The sequence below is a fragment of the Saccopteryx leptura genome, chromosome 2 (genome assembly GCF_036850995.1).
Source record: "Saccopteryx leptura isolate mSacLep1 chromosome 2, mSacLep1_pri_phased_curated, whole genome shotgun sequence".
NCBI classification, from domain to species: Eukaryota; Metazoa; Chordata; class Mammalia; order Chiroptera; family Emballonuridae; genus Saccopteryx; species Saccopteryx leptura.
The window spans coordinates 9299806-9325444 of NC_089504.1; the positions used below are offsets into that span (position 1 = coordinate 9299806).

At 48.3% G+C, this 25639-nt stretch overlaps 1 protein-coding gene across 7 annotated transcripts in view; it reads right to left on the reverse strand.

Moving 5' to 3' along the window:
• MVB12B (multivesicular body subunit 12B) overlaps positions 1-25639 on the reverse strand; it is a 162420-nt gene that overhangs the window by 79999 nt on the left and 56782 nt on the right. For all 7 annotated transcript variants that reach the window (XM_066367145.1, XM_066367149.1, XM_066367147.1 and 4 more), the window contains exon 6: positions 24704-24826. In XM_066367145.1, coding sequence (XP_066223242.1) covers positions 24704-24826 — 123 coding nt within the window. The remainder of the gene's footprint in view (positions 1-24703; positions 24827-25639) is intronic.

A 25639-nucleotide genomic window follows, 5' to 3' on the forward strand; every position in this document is an offset into this window, starting at 1 on the left:
ATATATGTAGGGCAATGCTCTACCCATCTGGGGCTGCTGCTCTGTTGCTCGGCAACCAAGCTATTTTGGTACCTGAAGCAAGGCCATGGAGCCACCCTCAGCACCCAGGGCCAACTTGATGGAACCATTTGAGCCTTGGCTGCAGGAGGGGAACAGAGAAAGAGAGAGAGAGAGGGAGGGAAGGGGGAGGGGTGGAGAAGCAGATGGACGCTTCTCCTGTGTGCCTTGGGCCTCCAGAATGATTTTTAAACAGAGACATGACAAGATTCAATTTGCAATTTTAAAAGATTGTCCACCTGTGGCAAAGTGAAGGGAAAACAACCTGCAATGCCCTAGGTGACAGGAACAGAGCGGCAGATTATGAGGGAGATTATCATGAAACTGCAAACAATTCTTCAGTTCCTGCTGTGGACAAACCCTTAGCAATTCCTGTCAAAGTGACCTGCTACAGCTCTATGTGAAGAGCTGCAAGATCACTCTAGGAGGGCACAGGGGACCTAAGAAAGTAGTCCATACTGTGCAGAGAAGTCAAGGAGCCTGGCTCCTCAGCTGCCCCCGCCCTAACTTCCTTGCCTGGCCAGGTCATCAGACTTTGCGTGGCTGACCACACCCTGCAACTCTCCCTCCCTGGCCTGGCTCTCTTTCTTCCTGCAGGCGGTCCTTTCTGGCTCCTCCTCCAGTTTCTTAAAGGTTGATGTTTTCAAGGGTTCTGGTTTAGTTCCCTCCTCGCCTCCCACACTTGCCCTGGGCAGCCGGACCCACACGCGCACACACACACACACACACACACACACACGCACACGCACACGCACACGCACGCATGCACACACACACACCCACACAGCAGCAAGCCCTCCAGACGGACTCCTGTTCATTGCTCTCTCTCCCTCCAACACGGAGGAGGAAAGTGTTGTAACCTGTGAAGGTTCCATGTTCTCTTTCATGCCTTAGCCTGACTGTCTATCCATGCTGCTCCCTCTTCCTAGAATCTCCATTTCTTCCTTACGTGCTCTCTAAACTCCTACTCATCCTTCGAGACCCCATCAAAGCATTCCCTCTTTAGTAGAACTTCCCTGGGCTTGCTCCAGTCTGGACTGGGTGCATGACTCCCTCCCTCTGGTTATCACAATATGCTTTAATCATTTGATATAAGCCTATCTCCCTAACATGACTGTGATCTCCTCAAGAGCAGGGCCAAATCTCATCAATTTTGTACCCCATTTTCTAGGACAATTTCTGCCCTGGATTACTGAAAATTTGTCGACCAAATCAAGTATTGAATCCACTCCATGAAAACCCCTGGGTCCCTCTTTGACATGCTGTTAGCCTCTGTTATTTCACTTCTGCATGTGTGTTTGCCCAGTGTGACTCAAGGGATCTCTCCCATGCATCCCACCCCCCTCTGCCTCGGAGGGACACACGTATGATGTGACATGACATCAGTGGTGGCAGCCACCAGGAATTTCCAAGGAGGAAAAGAAAGAAGTTCCTGAGCACATACAGCAGACAATGTGGGACGATGCAGTAAATGTGCAATGAGAGAGTTCAAGTCTCAAGCTTGACTGTATCTTTAGAGAGCAGCTGCTCCCTAGAGACCTGCTGCATTGAAACCAAGCGGCCAGAGCGTGCAGCCACCCTGGGGGACGCAGGCATGGGCGCCGGGCAGACAGCGGGACAGGCCCCGACGGCAGGGCAGACAGCGGGACAGGCCCCGATGGCAGGGCAGACAGCGGGGCAGCAGCCAGACGGCAGGGCAGACAGCGGGACAGGCCCCGACGGCAGGGCAGACAGCGGGACAGGCCCCGATGGCAGGGCAGACAGCAGGGCAGCAGCCAGACGGCAGGGCAGACAGCGGGACAGGCCCCGACGGCGGCCCGAGGGAGAGGCGCTCCCGTTCCTGACGCTGCAACAGCTGCTTTTACATTTTTGCTTCTGTTGTTCCTGGACACAGGGAGGAGGGGATGTGGGGACAGGAGGCAAATCACGGCCTCCCGCTAATGAGAATGAACAGTTTGGGCCATGGGATAGATCACCTGTGGTTAAAGGGAACGAAAGTCACCTGCTGAAGGAGAAGTGGCCCAGGGGCTTTGCAGTGTCACATCAGCCTAAAAGTGACAGAGGGACAGGAACAGCTCTGCAGTCAGCTGAGCCTCAGAGAAAAATGACATTCCAGTCCCCTGCACCTCGTGGGGAGCTGCCCGCTGGGCACTGGGCTCGGTGCCTTCATATGCATCACCTGCCTAATCCTCTCAGCAACCTTCCTACATGGGGACAATTATGTTCATTTAAAAAAACAGAAAACTGAGGCCCACAGAGAGAAAGCAGACAAAAAGGAAGCCAAGAATTAGGGGAAAGGTTAGTCCCTGTGTCCCCTGGAGGTGGTTATTATAACCTGAAAGTGGCCCTCACGTGTCGCCGTGACCATCAGGTATATGGCATGAGATTACTCAACCAGGAACGCGGGGTCCATGCGAGGGACTCAACGTCTCTGCCACTTACCAGTGACCCCGACAGGTCACATACCCTCTACTATGTACAAAGGGAAAAGCAACACACAGCTTTGGGCAAAGCATGGTCCAAACCCAAACCCAAGAAGGCAGAGCAGTTGTAGAGATTAGGAGCACCAATCCTAAAGTTCACCCACAGGTTCCAATGCCAGCGCCACCACCAGGAGCTGGCGGCCCCTCAGCGAGGCGTGCTGCCTCCTGGTACACACCTTGCTGCGATGCAGCAGACAACACAGGACCAGGCCTGTGGTGAGCACGCAGAAGGAGGATTCCTAGTACAACTCCATGTGGGACTCCTGTTCCGATTCTCCCCGTTCTTCCTGCCGTCCTGGGCGTCATTTTAGAGTCCTGCTCACGAGAGCCTCCGAACGGGGCCATTACTGCAGAGAGGTGTCTTCCCTCTGCATTGGAATGAAACCCAAACTGCCCTACGGTTGTGAGGTCCTGCCAGTTCCAGCCCAACCCTCCTCTCTGATCTCGTCTGTTTCGCACACTAATATCCTCCAATCTTACTGGCTGCAGTTTGTTTCTTTCCCCTCACTCTCATTCCTGCCTCAGGGCCTTTGTACTTGCTGTTCCCTCGGCCTGAAACACTCTTCCCCCAGCTCTCCAGAAGCTGGCTCCTGTTCCTCAGATACTCCCCGTCTGAGGAAGCACCCCACCTTATTGCTCTCTCACAACTCCCTCTCCTCCCTGCAGAGACCCTTCCAGCCTACAGGACTGTCCGATTCGTCTACGTGTCACCAGAGCACGGTCTGCATTTCACTTTCTCTTTCCCCACATCCCCAGTACCCAGAACAGTACACTCCACACAGTGGGCACTTAAAATTATTAGGGAGACCCCTGTCATATTGCCTAACCCTGTTAAACGGATGAACAGATCTGAGCCTTGTGATGAGATAGCCTCAGGAAACTTGCAGGAAGGGCTCTCACTCATCTCCTCACCACTGGAACTGGGCCAGTCGACGGTTTAGAAAATGCAATTATTTTTGATTCATGGATATTTTTACATAAACAGTAAATATATTCCTCATGGCACTACTTATAAAGCCAAAACCTGGAATAAAATTAAATATCAAATAATAGGGGCTGGTTAAAAATTACGGTACAACTGTCTGAGAAAATATTTTAGAAGATGATAACGGCAGAACCCATGCCTGTTGCCACAGCACAGATGAGAAAAGACATGTAAAATCCTTAGCTTTACACCTAGAATTGTGATCAGTTAGCCCAATACTCTGCAGCTTCTTCCCAATAACACGGCTGTCTGCTGAGATGAAAGGGACGCCCCACTCGTGACACGGGGCAGCACTGGAGGAGGAAGAAGGAAGGAGCCTCTGGGAGACTGGCTCTGTCTAGCGTGGGACCTACAGATGACCTTCTGGCACCATCTGCAGCAGGCCCTGGGCCGCCGGGACAGGGACGGACCATCAGAAGCCAGCGATTCCGGACACTTGACTCAAATGATGAATTATTTTGATGAAATATTTTATAAATCTGTTTGGTAACTGAAGAATGCTAACTGGAACAGCCCCAAAATGCTCAGGACACTTCAGGGAGCTCCCTTTCCAGGCAGCTCCGTGGGGGGGGGGGGGGGGGCACGCCCTGCTGAGCGATCACTTCTCTCTGCAGGAGGGACAGGCTGTCCTCTAACACAGTGCTCCCCAACCTTTTTTGGGCCACGGACCGGTTTAATGTCAGAAAATATTTTCACAGACCGGCCTTTAGGGTGGGACGGATAAATGTATCACGTGACTGAGACAAGCGTCAAGAGTGAGTCTTAGATGTAACAGAGGGAGTCTGGTCATTTTTAAAAAATAAAACAGCATTCGGACTTAAATATAAATAAAACGGAAATAATGTAAGTTATTTATTCTTTCTCTGCGGACCGGTACCAGATGGCCTGCAGACCGTTAGCGGTCCGTGGCCTGGCGGTTGGGCGTTGGGGACCACTGCTCTAACAAATGGGTCAGCATCCCACAAGCTGCCCACAATGACTCCGGCTAAATAGATGCTGAGGGAAATTTCATTTTCTTCCCTCAAGTTAGTCTTAGGCATTTGATTCAATGAACATGGCCATGGGGCTGCCGACAGCTCCACAGAAAAGCCCTTCAGCTACAGAACACGTTTTATGACATGACAACAGTTGCCAGCACGATTTATTTCCTTTGATGGGATTCTGCTTCTTCCTTGTTAATTTAAATCTGTATTTTCTCATGCTGATTCCAGGTCTGTGTGAATTTTTAAAATGTGACCATTAATCTTCCAGGCCCACTGGCCACATATAACAAAGATGGCTCTACCCAGGCGGCCACGGTGCCTGCTGTCCTCTCAACTGTCAGAGGGCAGCGTTGGGCACTGTCATGGTTAGAGGCAGATGTCACTTTTATCTCCCACGCCCTGCACACACACGCAGCCAAAACAAACTTCGTGATGTGGAATGACAACCCCACTCTGTCTCAGGCTGACAGCAATAGCAAACTGCCTTCTTGGGCAGCAGTTCACAGCGTGGGCCAGGGGACCCAGAGGGTACCCGGACTCCTGCACAGAGCCCAGAGGCCACAGCTACTTGCATAATCCTGCTCAGACAGCACTTCCCTTTTCAGTCTCGTCCTCCTCTCACAAGCGGACAGAAGAATTTTCCAGAAGCTACGTGACATGACGGTATCATTGCTCTGATGTCTGCTTGTGTTTCCCAATTTTTCAGTTTTAATTTCTGATAAGATAAATATAGATAAACACAACCCACACAAACGAAAGCTCTTGGGAATCCTCAATTTTTAAGTGTAAGTCCTAGACCACAAGGTCTGATAGCCATTGCTCTCAGGCAACGTGTTCAATGCAACTCTGCAGAAGACGGACTGTGAAGGTCTCAGACATTTGAGGGTTTTGCTTCCACCCACTGTTCACTTGCCTGAACCCACACAAGGGCGAAGGGCAGAGCTAAAAAAATGTTTGTTCGCATATATGAAGGAATAAAAAAAAAAACTCAGAGCAGGAATAAAAATATAAAATGACCCAAGCGACTCATGGGACTATTCTAGAGGAAAAGAAAGGGAAGGGAAGGGAAGGGGGACATCAGTAAGTCCAGAGGTCCAGGGTTTAACACTTTTTGTTTAATTGCATCTCGACAGAAAAATATAAAACGGCAGGTGGGCAGCCGCTGTCTAGACTGCCAGCCAGGAAGAGGAGCCCAAAGTCACCCCTCGTACAGATGTTGTACTAACTCTGGATCACGCTGATCCTCGTACACATCACCACAAAATTCCTCAACCAGCCAGCGGCTCCTTTTTCTTAGTGGCAGTGATGAACCCCTTAGAGAATACAACTTGCGTTTAAGAGACACAGCAAGCAAAAATGACAGACCAGATATTTAAATAGCACATTCCTTAAGGAATGAAGAATTACATTTGTTTATTCACTTTTACTGGAATAAAGAATCAATAGTTCAGATTGAAAAAGGTTCAAATTAGAAGAAGGAGATGTTAAAAAAGAAAAAAAGAAGAAGAAGGAGATGATACACACCCTAAAAATAAACCAAGTCTATATGAATTGTCGGGCCAGCAATGCCTCTGGCCAGCCTCTTGTCACAGAGGTTCTACAGAAATCAACAAGAACAGAGAAAGGTAACAAAGATACAGAAGATCATCTACCAAATCATGAGGCCGGGTGAGATGAGGGGAGGGGAAGGGTAACTCATGCTGCCTGCCTGCCTTTGGCCAACACAGTCTAGAAATATACATCCTCGTGAAGATGTATAAAAATGTCACGTGACAAGATGAAAAGAACATTACCTCTGGGGGAAAATTTTACTGTAGGATGCAGAAAAAGGTTATCTGCATCAGAAATAGTGCAGAAATAAAATTTCAGAATACTGAATTAGTAACATAGTAGTAGATAAGCTCCCCAGGATTTTCCAGAATGCAGATAAAGAACACAGAAATGACAATGAGGAGGAAAAATATGGAGAAAAAAGACCAACCTAAATATTTTAGGTGTTAGGGAAAAAAATCAAAATAATAAAGAGAAATAACAACAAGAAAGTTTAAAGCTTGCCGAATTAAAAATAAAACAATGAAATATAGAAGCTGATTGGGCTTCCAACATTCCAGACAAAATCAGTAAATGACTCACAACTAAACCAATCCTGATTTCAAGATGTAGTATAAAGTTATGGTAATCACAATATTGTGGCACTGGCATAAAGATAGACATGTAGATCAATGGAACAGAATGGAGAGTGCAAATAGACACAGATATATGATCAACTGAATTTCAACCAAGATGCCAAGACGATTCAATGGGGAAAGCATAATCTTTTCAATGAACAATGCTGGAACAACTGGACAGTCACATGTAAAAAAAAAAAATGAACCTTGATGCTTACCTCAAACACATACACACACATATGAAAAAATGACCCAAGAGATTCATAGGCTATTCCCAAAAAGAGGAAAGGGAAGGAGTAAACGATTAAGTCCAGAAGGCCTAGGGTTTGATAATCTTTATTTAAATTCATCTTGATTTAACAGGTATGACATGACCTCTCTTAGAAGAAAACACAGGAGATAATCTTTGTGACTCAAGTTTGGCAAAGATTGCTTAAATAGGACACAAAAAAGCACAAACTACACAAGCTCATCATATTATACTCTAAATATGTGCAGTTTGTTATAAATTGAGTATACCTTAGCAAAAGCTTTTCCGACCTAAATTAAACCCTAAATAAAGAAGCCAATAGGGTTCACAGCATTGCAGAAAAGGCATCGAAGAAGGACCCCGGCAAGAGGAATCCTTCAGACCTTTCCTCCAGGAAACTAACTGCCTGGAGGCAATGGAGCCACAGATTTTGGATTAAAGAAAGTCAAAAGAATTTGGGAAAAAAATCCTGAATCAGAATTCTGTACTCCTTCAGGTTGTCTTTCATATGCGAAGACAACAAAAAAAGGTCGTTCATATCCCTTTCTCTGAAAGAAACACACTCAACAGGCTCCAGATGACTCAGAATGAAGATGTCAGAAGGAGAGGGGTGAAAGGACCGCACTCACTCTCTCCCTCTGGGAATCTAGCCTGAGGAAATAACCAAAAAATAACCTTAGCTGACGTCTTGGCGGGGCTCACCCTTCCGTGCAGCGTGCAATCCCCACCTGGATCCACACGGAGGTGCTGAGATCGTTTCTCTCTGACAGATGGTCTCAGAGAGGTTCAGCAGCTTGCCTGAGGGGCACAGCTTGGCTTTGAACCCTGATGGGGAAAATTACAAAATTCAGCTCTGAATCATGCTGCTCTACTCAAAAGCTGGAAACAGCATTATGTCTGATTCAGAATATCTGGCAGAAGTTTATAAACGTAAAATGACATTTACAGGTTTTCTGGGCGCGACTGACGGAAGGTGCGTCAGACGTGATTCTAGGTAAGGAATTCAGGACCCTGACCATGGGGGTGGGGGAGGAGAGAGTGGTCTGGGCAGAAGAGGCAGGAACTGGATCCCTAGGCAGTGTTTATTAAGAGTGATGGATTGGTGAAATGTGCACATAATACTAAACTGGGACAGAAGAGGGAGAAAGAATGAGCAAGACAGTTTTATATCAACATGGCCAAATCTCAAAGAACAACTTAGGTAAAAAAAAAATTTTTAATTAAAAAAAAAAAAGAAAGAAAAGAAAAACCAAGTTGCTGAATGACACACAGTATGTAAACTACACAAACAATATACTTTTGTGCACAGATACACATATCTGCCACAGCACAAACAGGACCTGCAAAGCTATGTCACCTCAGCAGTGACGTCCCTGGGCTGAACGGAGGGCTGTGATTAGGGACAGGGCTCATGGTGTGACCAGCAGAAGTCTCTGAGATAAGAGTACAAATTTCCACCCTTGCTTTTCATATTCTTTTACGTGTTCATTCTCTTTTCAATGAGAATCTATTTTCCTATTTATCAGGGAAAAAAAAGAAGATGGCAAAACGAGGAGGAGAATTGTTCTCAAAGTTTCTGGGAGCGTCAGAAGGGCTTGCGTAGGACAGCATGCAGCTCTTGGTGCTAAAGGCCCATCTTGTTTCCGGATAAACATGTCTGCTGGTGGACAAGGACCAGAGGTAATGTGCAAAGGAAAGTCACAGAACAAGGCTGGGGGGGAGGAACATTCAAAGTCACAATAATTGAGTTAAGGTGGTCAGGGGGAGAAAGGACACAGTGAATGGCTAAATGAAATCCACTTTATTCCTGCAAAACACCACTGGGAAGAAGTCATCTGTGACACACAGCTTCTGTGCCAGGTGTAAGGACATGCTTAATGAATGCCATTTAATGAAGAAAAAGGCTCTTATAAAACACCTGGCACAAACAGGGTGAGGGAGTCACAGGAAAGGGGGACTCTGCTACACCTGCTGGCATTTTAATAAGCACCTTCTCCAGCATCAGCTCTCCAAGGCTGGTCAGTGGTGTCAGATCGAGGTCCCTGACCGTTGCCCACACTCGCTGACAGTTTAGGGAAGCTTATTTCTTAAGGACCATATGCTCAGGTATTGAATCGCCCTGGAAGGTAATTAAAATGAATCATTCTTCTCCGGAAGGGACGGACCAGCACCCTCCTCAAAGACTTCACAGCCAGGATTCCTGCTCCAGGTCCCCTGCGCTTCCAAGCTGAGATTCCAAGTTAGGATTCAGCCCTCTGAAGACCCAGAGGTGCGAGAAAACATTGCAATATTTTTTCTCTCAACCTGGTTCCACTAAAACAGAAACTCATTGATTTTAATGACTCTAGGCCCTAAAATATTTTTAGGTGTGGCTATTTTTCTTTTCTCATTGATTTTGGAGCCAACCTCAGAAAGAAACCTCCATGTGCAAAGTTTGCTCTCATTTCTCATGGTCTGATGAGACATTTTTTTGTTTGTTTTGCTTTGCCATCGACACCTGCAAAATCAAGTGAGGTTTTGTAAAACTTAAAACAGACCTATTTCCTCCATGGTGATATTCATTAGCTCATGAAATTTCTATGCCCAGACCTGAAACTTAATTCCAAATATACCTAGTGAAACGACCCCTTCAAAGGGAGACAGACCATGGTATCAACAAGCACACAAATCTGCTATAATTAGATGCTGTAATTGGTTCAGTCCACCAGTCTTTAATTGAGTTCCTACTATCTGCCAAGCACTGTGTTTGGCACTGAGATAGTTTTAGAAAACCAAATGATAAGTGTATCTTATTAAGGGAAAGAAAGCCAACTGAAAAGGCCACAGACTATGTGATTCCAACTGTAGGACATTCTGGAAAAGGCACAACTTTATGACAGTAAGAGCAGTGGTTGCCTGAGGGGTTGAGGGAGAAGATGAATGGGCAGAACACAGCACTTTTAGGGTGGTGAAAATCCTCTGTATGAAACTATAATGATGGACGTATGTCATCGCGCATCTGTTCAAACCCAGAGGACGCACAACACCAAGACTGAACCCGGAGGTAACCTGCGGACTTGGGGTGACTACGAGACGTGTCAGCCAGGCTCACAGAAAGGCAGTACCATTCCTTCCAAAGAGGGACGCTGATAATGGGGCCAGATCTCCATACCTTCCTCTCAATTCTGATGGAAATCTGAAACTTCCCTAACAGAATGAAACAACAAAAATAAACATAAACAAAAAAACAAATGACATATCTTTTCCCCCTTAGGGAAGCAAACTGGAACACATATAAATCCCACATATTATAAAGTAAAAAGCTGTAAATGTCAGAAGATACAAAAATAAAAGACTATAAAGTCATATGCTTTTATTTACGGTTTTCCAACTGCCAGTCTGTGGACTGGTCCACCAGAAATGTTGTGCCAGTCTGTGAAAGAGTTAATGACCCTGATGTATGAAGATTACAGACCCGATGATCTTAGTCAAATTCACTTTTGCTCAGGGTCGTGTCTGCCTTAGCGGTCCCCAAAATAATTCTCCTGTTTTCACCGGTCCCCAGTGTAAAAATGTTGAAAACCACTGCTTTAATTTGAAAACAGTGGCATAAAACCAAAGGAAACAACACACACCTGTGGAGGACCAAACACGCACCAGACGCTTCATGGGCCCTGCGACGTGTCCTGGGGCGTGGCCACACCTCCAAGAGGAAAGAATGTACTGGGGGAGAAAAGGCCTGAGCAATGAAAGAGTGATTCGAGAGTCAAGACAGACCTGAGATGCCACAAAGTAAGATTCAGGCAACGGAGGTTCCTGAGTCAGAGGAACACCAATGGTCAGGAGTGGCTCTCTGGGGAGTGGCTCTCTGGGGGAGGGGCTCTCTGGGGGAGGGGCTCTGATGGGTTTGCTCCTGAGCCTCCATGACCGTGAGGGCCACTGAGCACGTGCACTAGTCTTCAAGCTTTACACTCACCTCTACACCTCACAACCCAGCAAAGTAAATTTTATTTGAAAGATGGGGGAAAGGGGTTCAGAGAGGTTAAGAAATGTGTCCAAGGTTACAAAGCTAAGGAGAGGGCTGAGCTAGGATTTGACTTGCTGCTTTTCCACCATGCTGTCCTTTGCCGAGACAACGCAAGCACAAAGCAAGTATAAATGCAGACCTGTTCATTTTCCATTCAAGCAACCCATTTGCCATGGTCAGTATAACTTCCACCTACCAACCTGACTGTATAATGAGTTTTCCTCATGGGCACACAGACACCCCCCCCCCCCCCCAAACACACCACTCTGCAGTGGACAAGGGAAAAAAAGCTGCCACTGGAAGACTGAGGAAATCACAATTCCAAACTTCCAAGTTCCTAAGCGCAGGCTTTAAAGTATGTGCAGCTCAATGGCATATGGCAAATCAATTACTAGTTAAAATCTTAAAACAAAAACATGGCAAGTGTGGTGCAGAAGTAATCAAGAACAACGGTTCAGTTTAGATTACAGCTCACCACTGGAGTTTTGAATACAATAAATCATCATTCCAGGCAATAGGAAGCCATATTGACACTTACTCCTAATTTGAATATTTAATTAGGGTGAAGTTCTTCATCAAATTATCGCAGAACTGGGAGAAAGCCTAGAAGACTTACACAATTACTATCTTAACCCCTTACTAGCTGCTCACCTGTGAGCACAGCGATTCTTGTCTCTGCTCTTCAGGGGAAAGCGCCGAAGCCCACCGGCTGACCCGTGACACTGGGAGTGGACACCGTGCAGTTGACTGAAGCTGCCACTGGGGCAGAAAGGAGCCACACGGTGGCAACATAAAGGTCTAAGGGCGGGAACGGCTCCTGCCTGGACTGAGATCTGAAATGAACTCTGGACAGAAAGCACATGCACAAGTGCCCAGCGTGGGCCTGGCGCAGCTCCTTCACGTGCTCCTTACAACAGTCCTGCAGAGAAGGTATTCTCACCCCCGTGTTGCAGAAGAGGAAACTGAGGCTCAGTCGAGTGATATAACTTGCTCAGGTAACAGTGACTGTGAGGAGTGCGAAGCTGGCCAAGTTCCCCATCACACACACACACCTTGTGTACACCAAAAAGAAGGACAAAGAGAACACTTAAAGGTCAACCAAAAATGTATTCAAAGCTGGATTTTGAATATTCAGCATTGTGCATATAAATTGTGGGGTGCGGGGAAACAAAACCCAGGCTTCCTCAACCAGCTCCCTAAAAATTAACTCTTGGATTCAAAATGCACTACTGAGCTCCCCAAGGAGCAGAGTTACAACGATGCTGTGGGGTGAGACTCAGGCGGGCAGCTCAGGCAACAACCTGGTGCAGCCACCGTGGGACACGGCGCGGCTGTCCAGACCCTCGCAGAGGGGGGCACTACGGGAACACCGCCGGTGTCCAAGGGGAGAGGAACGTCAGTCGCAAAACAGGAAAACATGAATTTATTTTTCTTTTTCCCAAATGGTAACAGCTCAACAATAGCATTTATAACTACTTATTAGTTTAGAGAAGAGATAACATTTTTTAAAAGTCCTCTTTTTCACTCCATGAAGACTTTCATTAACATTTCATAGATACTACATGGTTCTGCCTGACCAAAAATAACACATTTTTCTTTGCAATCTCCCTGACAGCCCCCAGGACAGGACCAAAGGCTGACTTTGCACACTGCACGTGGCCAGGGCAGGTCTACAGACCTTTCTGCTCCCAGACTGCACTGAAATGCTAAGAACGAAGGACATCCTTTCAGATTAGCAATTTTTTTCTTAAAAGCTTGAGATGGGTTCAATTACCCTCTTGTGGAAATAGTCAAAGCTCCATTCGCAATGGCCACTTTTAGCAAAAAGCTGGTCACCGGACAAAAGGACAGTGTAGCCCACAGAACCCGGGCTCGGCCCCTGCCTGGGCCAGGCTGGCAGAGGGGGACCCAGGATCCAGCAACCCTGCTCCGAGCCTGCTCGTGGCAGGAGCAAATGGCGTCGGCAACTTTGAAACTTTCCTTTTGTATATCACATTAATCCATATAAGAAAATCTCTTTTAATGAGGAGTGATGTAGTTACAAACTCTCCAGAGCCATAATTAGAGCAAACTAATTGAAGTTGTGTTTTGACACACTTTCCAAATTCACGGGTGCCGGATGACATATTCACAACACTGCTGCCGCACAACCATGGCGACGACAAAATCATTAGGCTAATAACACTTATTTGCATTCTCCTCATGCCGGCAGCTCTCCCTTAAATACTGTTTCTACTATTGCTCCTTTGCTGTAAGTTTCCACTGGAAGATATTAACAGTAATTATTAGTACTTTAGTGGAATTTTAATGTTAAAGAATAACAACGTGCATTAACATACACACTGACTGCCAATTCTTTTTCTTAAGCACCATCGGAAGGGGGAGGGGTTCCTCCTGGCCTCTGCCCTCCCCCCCCCCAGCCCGAGGGTGACATCAGGAGTCAGCTTCATTTAGGACTACAGCTCAGAGCCCACACCCAGTGGAAACTGAAGTCAGGGTTTCTGAGCTATTCTGCCTCAAATGTTTGACAAGAAAAAAAAAATCTTTCCTTCTTTAAAGTAACATTAAAATGAAACAGCTAAGGAAAAATTTTTTCCAAACGTTAAAAAAACTCAACAATTTACAACATGGTCTTTGGTAATAATACTAATGAATTCCAGGAGGACGTGGTTTAACCACACTGTCGCTCCCCTCTCGGGATTAAAGACAGACTCAGAAGAGCCAGAACGTGAGAAAGGCCGGTGGTGGTGCGGTGGTCCCGATCTGTCCCTATGGAAGTCCCGTTTGCCACCAACAAGGCCAATGTTTTGGATGCTTAACTCAGACATGCACACACAGAGAGGAAGACTCGACAGTCCTAAATAATGGTTATTAATGACTCCCTCCTCTAAAGTGACATAATTACGCCTGAAATTTAGAATCGAAGAGGTATGAAGAGTGAGCAGAAAATGCCAGCCAGCACCGAGTCCCGCTCAGCCTAGCTCACCCTACGTGGCAGAGGGGCAGGACCCCAGAAAACCACCAAGGTCAAGGGCAGTGGACCACAGGGCTCCCCCACGTGGCTCCCAGGGGCAGCAGCAGCTGGCTCCTGGCTCTGGTCTCACCTCACAGTGGGGCGTGTAGAGGCTTGGGGCACAGTAACCCAGGCCCAATTCTGCCCTTCCCTGTGCCAGGCACAAGCCACTTCCCAGGGTCCCCCACTGGAATGTCAGGCTTGGGTTAGACTGTTGCTTGGATTCTGGGCTTCTTTCTATAAGCCTCTTAGGATCGAGAAAAACAAGCACGTCATTTCCTACACATAATTCAGGAGCAAATGGGGCCAACGATCACACTGTCTTAAAACTGCACACTAGTGTTGAAGTCTAACTGTTCAAATTTTGGGACTTATGTCTAATCTCAACCCAGGATGATATGACTGCGTGAAGAAAATGCTTCCTTAGAAAAATGCCAACAACTGTACTCCTTTAAAGTTAGGAAGTTTTTGGTTCCTTAAATTACCATCCTTGTACCAATCTGCTATTTTTCAAGTAACTGATTACTTAAAAAAAAAAAAAGAAAAAGGAAACTAACTTTCAAAGTTGCAGCAACACTCCAAATCATGGTATTTATTCATTATGTTTAAGTTTTACTACACTTGAACCCTGCAATGCCAAAACACCTACATCCCATATGAAAGAAACAAAGAAAAAAGCCAAGTCTGGGGCCGTGGGCACAGACAGCACTTCCGTTCCAGATGATCTGGTCTAATCTTATAAACCGAAATATTTAAGAGACTCTAAACCTCACTGACCCTACTTTTAAAAACAAGGAACATATGGGCACGGCTAGCTTTTCATCTTCTTCCAGACTTCTAAAATATCCTCCTTTCCAGAATCCAAGAGGAGCGACGCCGCCAAGCTCAGATTCGTGAACGCCGTGTGCGTGAGGGCGCGGGGCAGGCGGCAAATATCCGCCCGACGCAGCCAACCCTAACAAAGACCCACGCAGCCGCTGCTCCTCCTCACCCCTTCCCCAAACCAGGAAGACCGTTCGTTCAGCAAAGTCAAGCAATGACTAATAAGGGTGGAATGTGGGTCCCCCAGCGGTGCCCACCGGGTACAGCACACACTGAGGCACCGAGTACCCAAACTCAGGAGGCACGGAGGCTCCTGGAGGCGGGGAGGGCGCACTAGTGACCCCTGCGTTCCATCCTGCCTCCTCTAAATCCTAAGGCTCTGTCCTTGGGCCAGTCAGCCACCACCTCTCCAGGCTTTGGTCTCCTCGTTTGTTAAGGATGAGGACACTAGGATTCACCTCACTGCATGGTTGTAAAGATTAAAACAATGAACATAAAATTTTTACATGAAGCCTGGTGTAAGATGGTCAAAAAATTGTAACCGAAATAACGATTATGATGATGATGATAACTGTATTTATTCTAATAACTAGTATATTAATAGTATTATCCAACTGGAAATAAAACATCCGCTGCTCAAGTTCAATGCTGCACTCTCCACGAGCAGAATCCTGGCCCAAAGAAATCCGAAGGGCCTTTGAAAAGTTACTGCAAGCAAAAGATATTGTTAAATATCCAAATTAATAATTGAAGCCCTGCCTTGAAATAGAACATCACGGGGGTCGAGGGGAGTTTGCAAGTGGTAAAGTCCCGGGAAATATCGCTTGTTTAACACCCACTTTACTTTGTTTGGTGGCTAGATTTACACTGAGAGACCCAGGTGAAATATTCCACAGAGCTACCTGCAAATAGACTGTCAGCCTCCACTCTGATAAAAGGTAAAATATCCTCCTCTAAATGGGCTGGTTCACAAAAACGACCCTGAAGTGAACTGATAAATCTGTTCTGACACACGGAGAACTATTTTCATAATCCTGAAAAAGGCCTTTCTTCAAACCCTAGCGTTTAAACCCACTGCACACAGGACTCTCGCGCACCACACGCCAGGCTCGGGTGGAAATCACTCCACATTTATAACCCTGCTCTTCGGGACAACCACACACACACACACACACACACACACACACACACACACACACCGGAACCACCGAGAAAAATCAGACACAGAGTCACCGAGATTACAAAGATAACACATTTACAAGCAGCAAATGCCTTGTCAGAAGCTGATGTCTGAGGGGAGGGCCGAGAAGGCCAGCTCGAGGTGGGAGCCATATTGATGAATAGTCAGTTCTTCATTAAACAGAAGCTCTGACTTCCCAAGAAGCCACATTAAAAATTAATATCAAAAAGTGTATTGCTCAGCCTAAACTCATCATTCATATCTAACAATACCAAACTGCATTCTAATGAAATTTCACCTTCAAAATTACTCTGACACTAAAACTAAGTTTGGTCTTGTTACGGAAGCATTTTAAAGGGGTTCAAATACCCTTGCTCTGTAGGTCTCTTTCACACCACTCTGCTCATCACTGGGATAAATCAAACTGCTTGTAACCTTGCTTAACCATGGGCTTTGAAGCCATTCGAGGGTCTGTAATGCTGGGACCCTGTTGTGTATGGTCTGCACATGCTTTCCTTGGTCACCATCCACAACTCAAGTGGATTGAACCCCAGCCAACGTTTGCACGTCTCCCTAAAAGAGTGGAAATGCAGACAGCTTCAGTGGCTTCCGGCTGGAGGAACCCAGGAAACACGATGAGCTCCCCCACCCACACGTGCACCCTCTGGGAAGTTCTCATCTCCCAGCTGCTGGGCAGGATCCCGGAGAAGCCGCAAGTGAAGGTGGCTGGGACGCTGCATTTGGCCGGCTGCAGCCGACCACCAGCCCCGAGGCACATGCTCGGGTCCCTGATGAAATAACTCACAACCAGTGACGACTCTGTGACCAGAAGCACCAGAGCACAGGAACAGTTTGTAATCCAAAGGTAGCTCATATGCATGGGTTCAAATCCTAGCTCTGACACTTAGCTGTGTGACTCTGGGAAAGGACTTGAACCTCCTTGTTCTCAGTTTCTTCACCTTAAATTGGATGTGATAATAGTACCTGACCCAAAGAGCTGTTATTAGGGTTGAATGAGCTATTATTTATCAAGCTCTTGGGACAGCGCCTGACACCTAGGAAATGCAACATAACTCTCTGCTGGCTGGCTGGCTGGCTGGTTGGCTGGAAGAACAGGTGAGAGAGGCAATGGATAAATATATAACACCTAGGATGCATCTAAACCAGCTCACTTTATACGTTTAATAAATATTTTCAGAGTGCCTAACGTGTGCCAGGCACCTGGAGTTCAAAGGTCCCCACCATACGTTTTGGGGCCACACATGTTTCACTGACCAGGTGCTGTGAGCGTCAATGAGACGACAGCTGAAAGCACTTGCGAAGATCTGAGGCACAGCGATGCCTCACCCCCATCACTGTTGTTGCCGTATGACTCGCCTTTTCTGAGTTTTCAGAGGAGAAAAAGGAACATGAGACCCTGTCATCAACAAGCCAGCCAATACAGTCGTGAGGCCACAGAAATGCAGCGAGACGGAGAACTGTGAAATGCCTTGCTGTCTGATCAGGCGGCTGCAGGAGAGGAAGGGGGAGAGCCACGGGGGCCAGGCTTTCTAGGAGAGGCGAGGGTTACCCCAGGCGTGGAGGTGGATGGGACAGGCCCCCGCGACTTGGAGTCCAGTCTGCCTCACTGCGGGAGGGCAGGGGCTGGCACGAGGCTGGGCACGCGGCACTGGCCAGAGCAGACGGACTTCTGGAATGAGGGCGCTGTGCTCGGAAGCTGAGGAGACTTGCCTCATTAATGCGAGATGATGTGGGAGACGTGTTAGACAAGCAGGAAGCCATGAAGGTTCCGCACAGAAAAAGAACATGGGTGTGTTTCAAATCCCAACAGGATGGCAGGAAGCCTAGGACTTGGGAATTCTAGGCAAAGGACGTAAACGTGGGCTCATTTAAATGATACCTGAGCCCCAGGAAGCCCAACCTCCAACCTGACTTAAAGTTGGTGTTCGAGTCCCACCTCTCCGGAGAGGGTTCTTCTCGAGACACCCTCGCTGTTGGTTCTCTGAACTGGAGTTGGTGGGAGGCAGCACCTCAGAGCGAGGATGCCTCACGTGCACAATGTCTGCTTCTGCTCCCAGGGCCAAAAAAAAAAAAAGTCTGCATTATAGACTTCATCTTAAAAGGGGTATCACATCAAGGAAGGATATAAAAATGGGTGTCTCATCTTCAGAGTTAAACAAAGAAACAAAAGTATGAAAGTATGTGTGGTTTTAGTGTGAAGGAAAGGAAGTCAATTATTCCGAGTAAAGCCAGACACAGCTATGCCTGGACATGCCCTGCAGATGTTCAAGGTCCGTGGGCCCTCCTTTAATGGGACCAGGGAGAAGTGCTGGCCCCCTCGCTCACCTACCCCCAAACCATTTCTTGCTACCAGGAAAGGGGGGCTCAAAATCCACGTCATGATTTGTATAGTTAGGGGGAAAAAATTGGAATCAGCCCTTGGCCTTGCCTTCTAACTATATCTCAATGCGGGACACATATAACCCTTTGCGTAAATGATGCGCCTTGTATTAGAGCACAGTTTAAACTCTCAAATCTAATTCCCTCCCATCCTTTGGGCCGAGCCTTCTCTTGTGAAAACCACCAAAGAGGAGAAACTGCTGGGCCTTCGCACAGGCCAGTGCCCCCTGTGCCCGACCTCCACCACTCAGCTGGGTGACAAATGCCCCAACAGGAAAAGGAGAACTCAGCCCCCCAGTCTGTGCCATTCTGGGCCTCTTGTTCAAGACAACAGGACCCTCGCTGGGGAGCTGAGGCTCCACCTGACACTGGCTCATGCTGCAGGCTGACCAAGCGGCAGAGCTGGCCCCACACTGGGGGACGGTGCGGTGGGTGAGGCCAGGACAGAGCCCAGCAGCGCACGGGCTTCTGACACCATATGCGACAGGGACGAGCCTGGGCGTGCATGGCCTGAATTCTAGATCGCCGTTGCCGCATTTTTTTCCCCTCTCCTTTCGGAAGAGCCATTAACCTTTTAGGTGACAGCCCTGGGATCAGAATGACGGAACGATTTTTGAGGTCAGCGGAATCTATGTTCTCAAAACCTGACACCGACATGCAAAAGTTGTGACTGAATCCTGGTGTCCCCGAGAGGAAGACTAAATGCGTGTGACAGATCTTCTGCAATCAAAATGCCCCATTTCCCAGAGTATCTGTCACAGATTGATAACATCCACACAAAAAGTTAAGTACAATTATGTCTGTCACTAAGAAACATACTTCGTAACTGGTGACTGACACCTCGCTGGAAGCTGACAAATCACCGGAAGATTATGAAACAACCCGGAGCGGCGCCACGCACCCTATGAGGGAGGCTCCATGGCCGACTCCTGGGACTGGCTCCTGGGGCCGTGTGCGCAGGCGCAGGCTGCTGGCTGGGAGGACTCAGCAGCTGGGAAAGGAGCTGTGTGCTCTGTGGCTCTGGGAGGGAAGATGACACTTTCTCCCAGGGGAGAGGCAGTGTCGGGGGAGGGTCACAGGCTGTGCCCGCAGCCTGAGGTCTGTGCCCGCAGCCCGAAGTCTGTGCAGAGCAGGGTTCGGGTGCAGCTTCTCCATCAGGACCACGATGGACAAGCCTCAGCACCTCAGGTCAACAGGAAGGGCAGAATGGCGCTACTGGAATCACATTTCCCATATTTTCTAGGACATCCCAATCCCAGTGTCTACATAAACATGAGGTGTCCCAAGAATTCCAGCACCTGGAGTTCAGACTATTTCAGAGGGACTCTGAAAAGGACAAAGAGCACCTGCTATCAGTTCATGCATGTCAATGCTGAGGGGCCCTCTGTGTGTGCCACAGCGGTCACTCTGCAGCTCGCCGAGCCTCCCTCTCCGACACCAGCTCTGGGCTCGCAGAAGGTGATGGCCACAAGTCGGGTGAGCAGGCCTCAGGGGCAACGCCCACCACTCTGCACCCCCCCCCCCCACCAGAGCTCCCCGGAGTCACCCTTGGCAAGATATCTGTGGCCCCAACATGTAGGTCTCCTGAACCTGAACTTCTGAGGGTGGGGACAGGGAACATGGCACATTTCTTAAGTCTGAAAAATTCAAATGCTGTTTGCCTATTGCCAGCAGCTCAAAATATAGCTAACAGGCATGACTTAAGAAGCTCTTAAGTCAGCTTCTTCAAGGCCGTCAACTCTTTACTTTTGGGAAGCTTTCTTTATTCACTTCTTAAAATGTTGAGCCCAAATCTATCTCCTTAGAACTTCAGTCCATCTGATCTAATTTTAATTTTGCCTTCTGGGGCTTTCAGTGACCCAGGACCACCTGGAAACCCCACTGAAACCTCCCACATATTTAAATCTCCTGCCTATTGACCATTTAAACACCTGAAGCCAGCCTCCACGTCTCCACTCAGGTCAAAACTCAGACTTCTCATACTCAAACATACTGCTGGAGTCGGGCACCTTTTACAAGGTGGTGTGTGGCAGTGGACATGACCCTCTCCATATAGCTAACAGGCACTGGACACCGCCTAATGGGCTGTGCCCCGCTGTGCACACCAGGCTGCATTCCACACAACCCAAGCTCACACTGGCCACTGCACACAGAACATGGCTAAGTCAAGTCTCCTCAGTCTGGTTCCTGTACAACTGATTTTCTGAACCTCAGGAGGCCCTGCCCATGTCTGCCCATCACCTTTCATTTCCTAGTTCCGGCAGGGGATTCTAACTGTAGAGGAGCTGGGGAGTATCGATTCTGTCACTCAGAACTTCAGCTCTCCCTAATGACTCTGTGTCATCTACAAATTTGATAAGCATGCTTCTGATGTCTTTATCAAGCCACTGGTTCTACAGTGGGCCGGGCCAGGGGTATCGGTCCACCAGGAGCCCCTGCCGGGATGACACAGAACCATCCATTCATTCACACCCCAGGCTCCAGCACCTGTGAATCCACCTGCCTTCCAGAACTTCTCCACACCTTGGTGCAGCAGCACCAGAGCCTCTTCTTCCAGCAGAACCATCTGTGAGCCCCGGGGTGGGAAAGGGGAGTGGGGGGCGGACCTGGCTGAAGCTGGGCGGAGCTTCCTCTCTCCGCGCCCTGCCCCAGGCCAGCGCTACAGAGGAGAATCAGAGAAGCCTGCGCCAGGCTGACCCATAAAGCTGAGGCCAGCCCAGAAGAGAGAAGGGGAGGTGCCCGCACCACCGCCCCGGGGCCAGCGCCATCCTGCTCACCAACCTGCATACTGCAGATGGGAAGAGGACAGAGCAGCACTGATGCCCAGAAAGAAAACAGAGGCTCTGAGCCCTGGAAGAAGCAGCACAACCTTCTTCACTTGGAAACTCGGAAATGTGTGCAGAGATGTCTGTGTGTGAGATAAAGATTTGCTGAACGAGGAAGGGGAGCTGTGCCGAGACATCTAATCCTGCCTTTTGCCATGAACATCACCCTACACGGTGTCCAATGCACCAGATATGGCCGGGGCTCTGCCTCTGCGGACGGACAACCTGGTCTCTGGCCCATGGCCAGCACTCTCTGCAGCGACAGGAAGGAAACAGGAGGTGCCTGTCTCGGGGCGGCACCTGCTCTGGAAAGAGAAGGCAGTTCTGCTAGGACCAGGAGGTCCTCAGGTGTTGACCCATTCTCTCCAAAATGGTCCACCAACTGTCCCTTTTGTCTGAATCAAGCTGGGGATCAAAACTGTCCAAAAAACGGCAGGGAATTCTTTGAAATTTGAGTGACAACATACGAAATGGAGGCAGAGCACACAATGTTATCTTTTGAGACACAGACTCAAGCTCAAGAAAGCAACAATGTCTGCTCCCTCGTTCCCTTCCAGTCCCCACAAGGGATCTGCTGGGAAAACTGCCTGCCGCCCACTGCTCAGGAACTATCCTGCTAGTCCTCCCTGCCGCTGCCTCCAAATTCGGTCAGTAGAGGGCGCTGCATCACCATGCTCTCACTCTAGCCTTGGCTTTGCAAACTGATCCTTGAGTTCACACAAAGACCAGCTTGAAGAAGTATTTCTTATGCTTGTGGTTAAATACTACATGAGAAAGAAGCAGCAAAACACATACTTGCTATTATATGATATCACCTATGTAAAAAGTTCATAGAAAGATGATTTGAAGTAAATACAAACAAGATTATGCCCCTTTGCTCACTGGAAATGAGATTTGTGTGTGTTCATTATTTTCTATACACGTACTGTCAATTGTCTTCAAGTTTGCGTTACTCTCATAATCAGAAAAATCTCCAGAATTGCTCAGGATCTCGGGAATCTTAGCGGGGGTGGGGAGTGAGCAGCACAGGGTCCCAGGCTGCTGAAGAAGCATTTCTGCAAAACTGAATACGTGCCTGATCTGAGCTAAGTTCTGGTAGACAAGAGGCAGTGGACACAGTTCCTGCCCTCCAGTTCACATGACAACAGAAAATGAAGGCTAATAGCCGAGAGGAGCTGAGAAAAGAGAGCCCAGGCACCAGCCCAGCCCCATGGTATTCAGGGAAGGCTTCCTGCAAGAGGAGGCACTTGAGCTGATACCTAACGCAGTGATGTGAGACACCTTATGCATACGTGTCCCCATGAGCAAAGACACAGAAACATAAAACAGGAAGGGAAGAGGCAATGAGTTCAGCTTCAAGTCTAAGGCTCGGGGATGGGAGAGAAGAGCAGAAGTCATGGGGGCCTCCACTGATGGGGCCGCTGCAGAGCTGGAAGAGCCACGCCAGCAACACAAGCGCTACCCCAGCACCCCGCCAGAGACAAAGCTGTCAGACTCCTCTGCTGGAGGATTACAGAGACCTGAAGCCCCAAGGAATAAAGTAGCATATTAATTATTTCATAAATCTCCAATGGAAAATTTGAATAAATAATCAGCATTTAATTAAAAATAAAAGAAAGAAAATAGAGAAACCAAAGGCGCAAAAACCCTGAGGCTCACATAGGTGTGCATCCCACCTGTAAATTACTGCACAGGGAGAGAGGCGAGCTTGGGACAGACAAGTGGTTTTTACTAGGAATCATTAATATAACATTCAATTACCCTACTGCATACTGGCTGACTTAACTCAGCCAAATTAGAATACATTTTATATTGACTATTTTGACATTTGTTTTATTTGGCAAGTAAAACAAAACTGATCCAATTTCCCTGCAGCCATTGTAAACCATAAACTGTACAACAAGAGGTTATAAAATATATAAGCCTTGTAAACACTACCTCCAGTTCCACCCAGTGCCCCGTGGCCTGTGATGTTGTGTCCTCTCGTGTGGGTGGCTAGTGACTGCGCTCTGCCACTGATCGGCAAGCTCCTGGAAGCTCAGTCCTCCCACTGTAACTGGGAGAATCAGCACTCTTCCTTTAGCCAACAGGACGGTGTTGGCTAAACCTGCCCCGAGGCTGTGCCTTTCTAAGCCGTAAAACACCAAAATGGCGCAGCTGTAGCTACTCCAGGGATGAGTTTTAAGATGACCCTAGCCACAGGTGATGGGCCTGAGCTGACCCCGGGCACAGGTGATGGTGATCGCCCCGTGACAGTGCTCTAGGTAGCGGCAAGGGAACGAGCAAGTGCCAATCTGAGCTGCGCTCACCTCGCTTTCCTAAACGGAGACACTCAACTGCTCTGCCTGCAACTCTGGGTAGCTCACGAGCGAGCTATTCGTATCTTTTCCTAGCAAAGCAAACCGGAAAACTTCTGAAGTTTCAGGCCAGTCCAGGGGTAGTTAACTTTAAGTACCCCTCTTTGTGAGACTGTCACGAGAAAGCCCAGATTGTCTTTATGGGGATGTCCCAAAGGATAGAGCCCTCTGAGTGCAGGTGCAGGACAACGCTTTCTCCGGAGAGGCAGACGAGAGAGCCAGCGGCCACTGCACTCTCTGCGCCTCCCCAGGGCAAGGCGTGGGTTGTGGAGATCAGGAGGGGAAGCCCCCACCCCGGACCCCGCGACTATTTTGTCCTGTTACTGACAGATTGTGTTCATCTCTATTTGTCCATGTGGAAGCTTCTAGATCCATAATCGTTTATGTTATATCGGTCTCCAAATGATGCCACCTCGCCAACTCATTCTTGTTTTATTTACTTTTGTAATCCCTTTCTCAGACTTAATCCATCATTGCTGTTTGTTCCTTGTCCTCAGGTAATTTACTACCAGGGTGCCGAGGTGCTCTGTACTTGACAGGGCTGTCTTCCCCACCTGCTTCTTGCAGAAAGCGTGGAAACCATTTCTGCCTCTATTGTGACTGCAAGCGGGTGCGGAGCGACCGGTCCGCTCTCCCGAGTTTCTCTGTGGCAACAGTGATTAAAACCAGCATCCTCTGAAAAACTTCTCACACCCAAACCACTCATTTCTTAGTTGTAGCTCATTGGGAAAAGAAACGATATGAAAATAAACATAATTACTTACTAGCCTTCCTGGGTTTCAAGTGAGTTGCTGGCCACGGCAGAGAAGGAATTCCCCTCCTCCCCGCCGGCCAGCCTCCCCAGCCACATGACTAGAGATCCTGTCTGCGGGCAGCTGTAAGCTCTTTAGAACAGCGAGCCAACATAAAGCTGCACATTCTGCTATTTTGGGAGCCTTCAGAACACGTGCAGAATAGACTACAGAATGGCCTTTACAGTCAAGTAATGCAGATTTCTAATTGGATTTTTAAAAAATCTCCTCCAAAGTATATTGCTTCTGCACTATTTCAGCAGATACTACGCGGAGGTGTTCTACATGTTGTGCCGGGGGTGGGGGAGGGGGAGAGGGACTCGAGACCACATGGCTGTAACAGGACCAGCAGCACAGGATGCCACTGACGGACAAGGCCTCACCTGGGAAGGTTGGGGGCCAGGGTGGAAGCAGCTGATGACTGGGAAGGTGTTGTGGGTTGAGATGAGTCGTGATTTCTTGGTACTCTGCCCATTCGATACCAGATCCCCATGCTGTTCAGTTCCCTTTGGGAGAAAAGAGAAATCTTCATGGCGCTGTTCAGCACAAAGCATTTACCTGAGCAACAATGCAAACCAGCTCCTTTAAAAGAATCACAGCCTCAGACACCGGGACTCAGTTCTTGTCCGCAGATGCGGTTCCATCACCTCCCTCTGTGCTCTGGGTGTCCCAGGTCAGAGCAGAAGGGGAGGCAGCTGTCCCAGGCAGTCAGGCTTTGGGAGGCGGCCACCTTCTTCCCCACCCGGAGCTTCCCTTCCTACCGTACTACTGCAGTTTCCTCAGTTCCTAGTCTTGACTTTTTTATTTTATTTTGTCATTTAACTGTGGGTGTTTACATGACACTCCACTTAAAGTTCCTTGCACAGTTTGGGTGAGACTGACACAGCAAAGGCTTTCAGCTCTGAGGAGAATTAGCCCCTCGCTTCTAGGACACGCCCCAGCTTCGGGGTGGGGGGGAAGCTCCCTGCCGCTAGGAGGTCACACCTGCAGCTGCCCTCACTCTCAGGGTCAGCATGGGAGAGATCCTCAAACCAAGAAGCACGTGCCCCCGAACCGCCACCGCTAAGCGCAGACACAGAGGGCCTGACGGATGCCACGCCCAGTTTCCTGGGACCCGGTGCCTGCCCAGGGCAGCGGGCTGCAATCACAGTCACAGGTGTTTACGGGACAGGCTTGTTCTCGGCAATTGTAATGAGATTATTTCGGCCACATCCAACTGACAGCCTCTCAACTGCCCCACAGAACTGCATCTTGGGATGTAGAGGAATATCATCTCTTAAATGAGAACAGATTTATTCAGGGGATACTTCTAGCAGCTT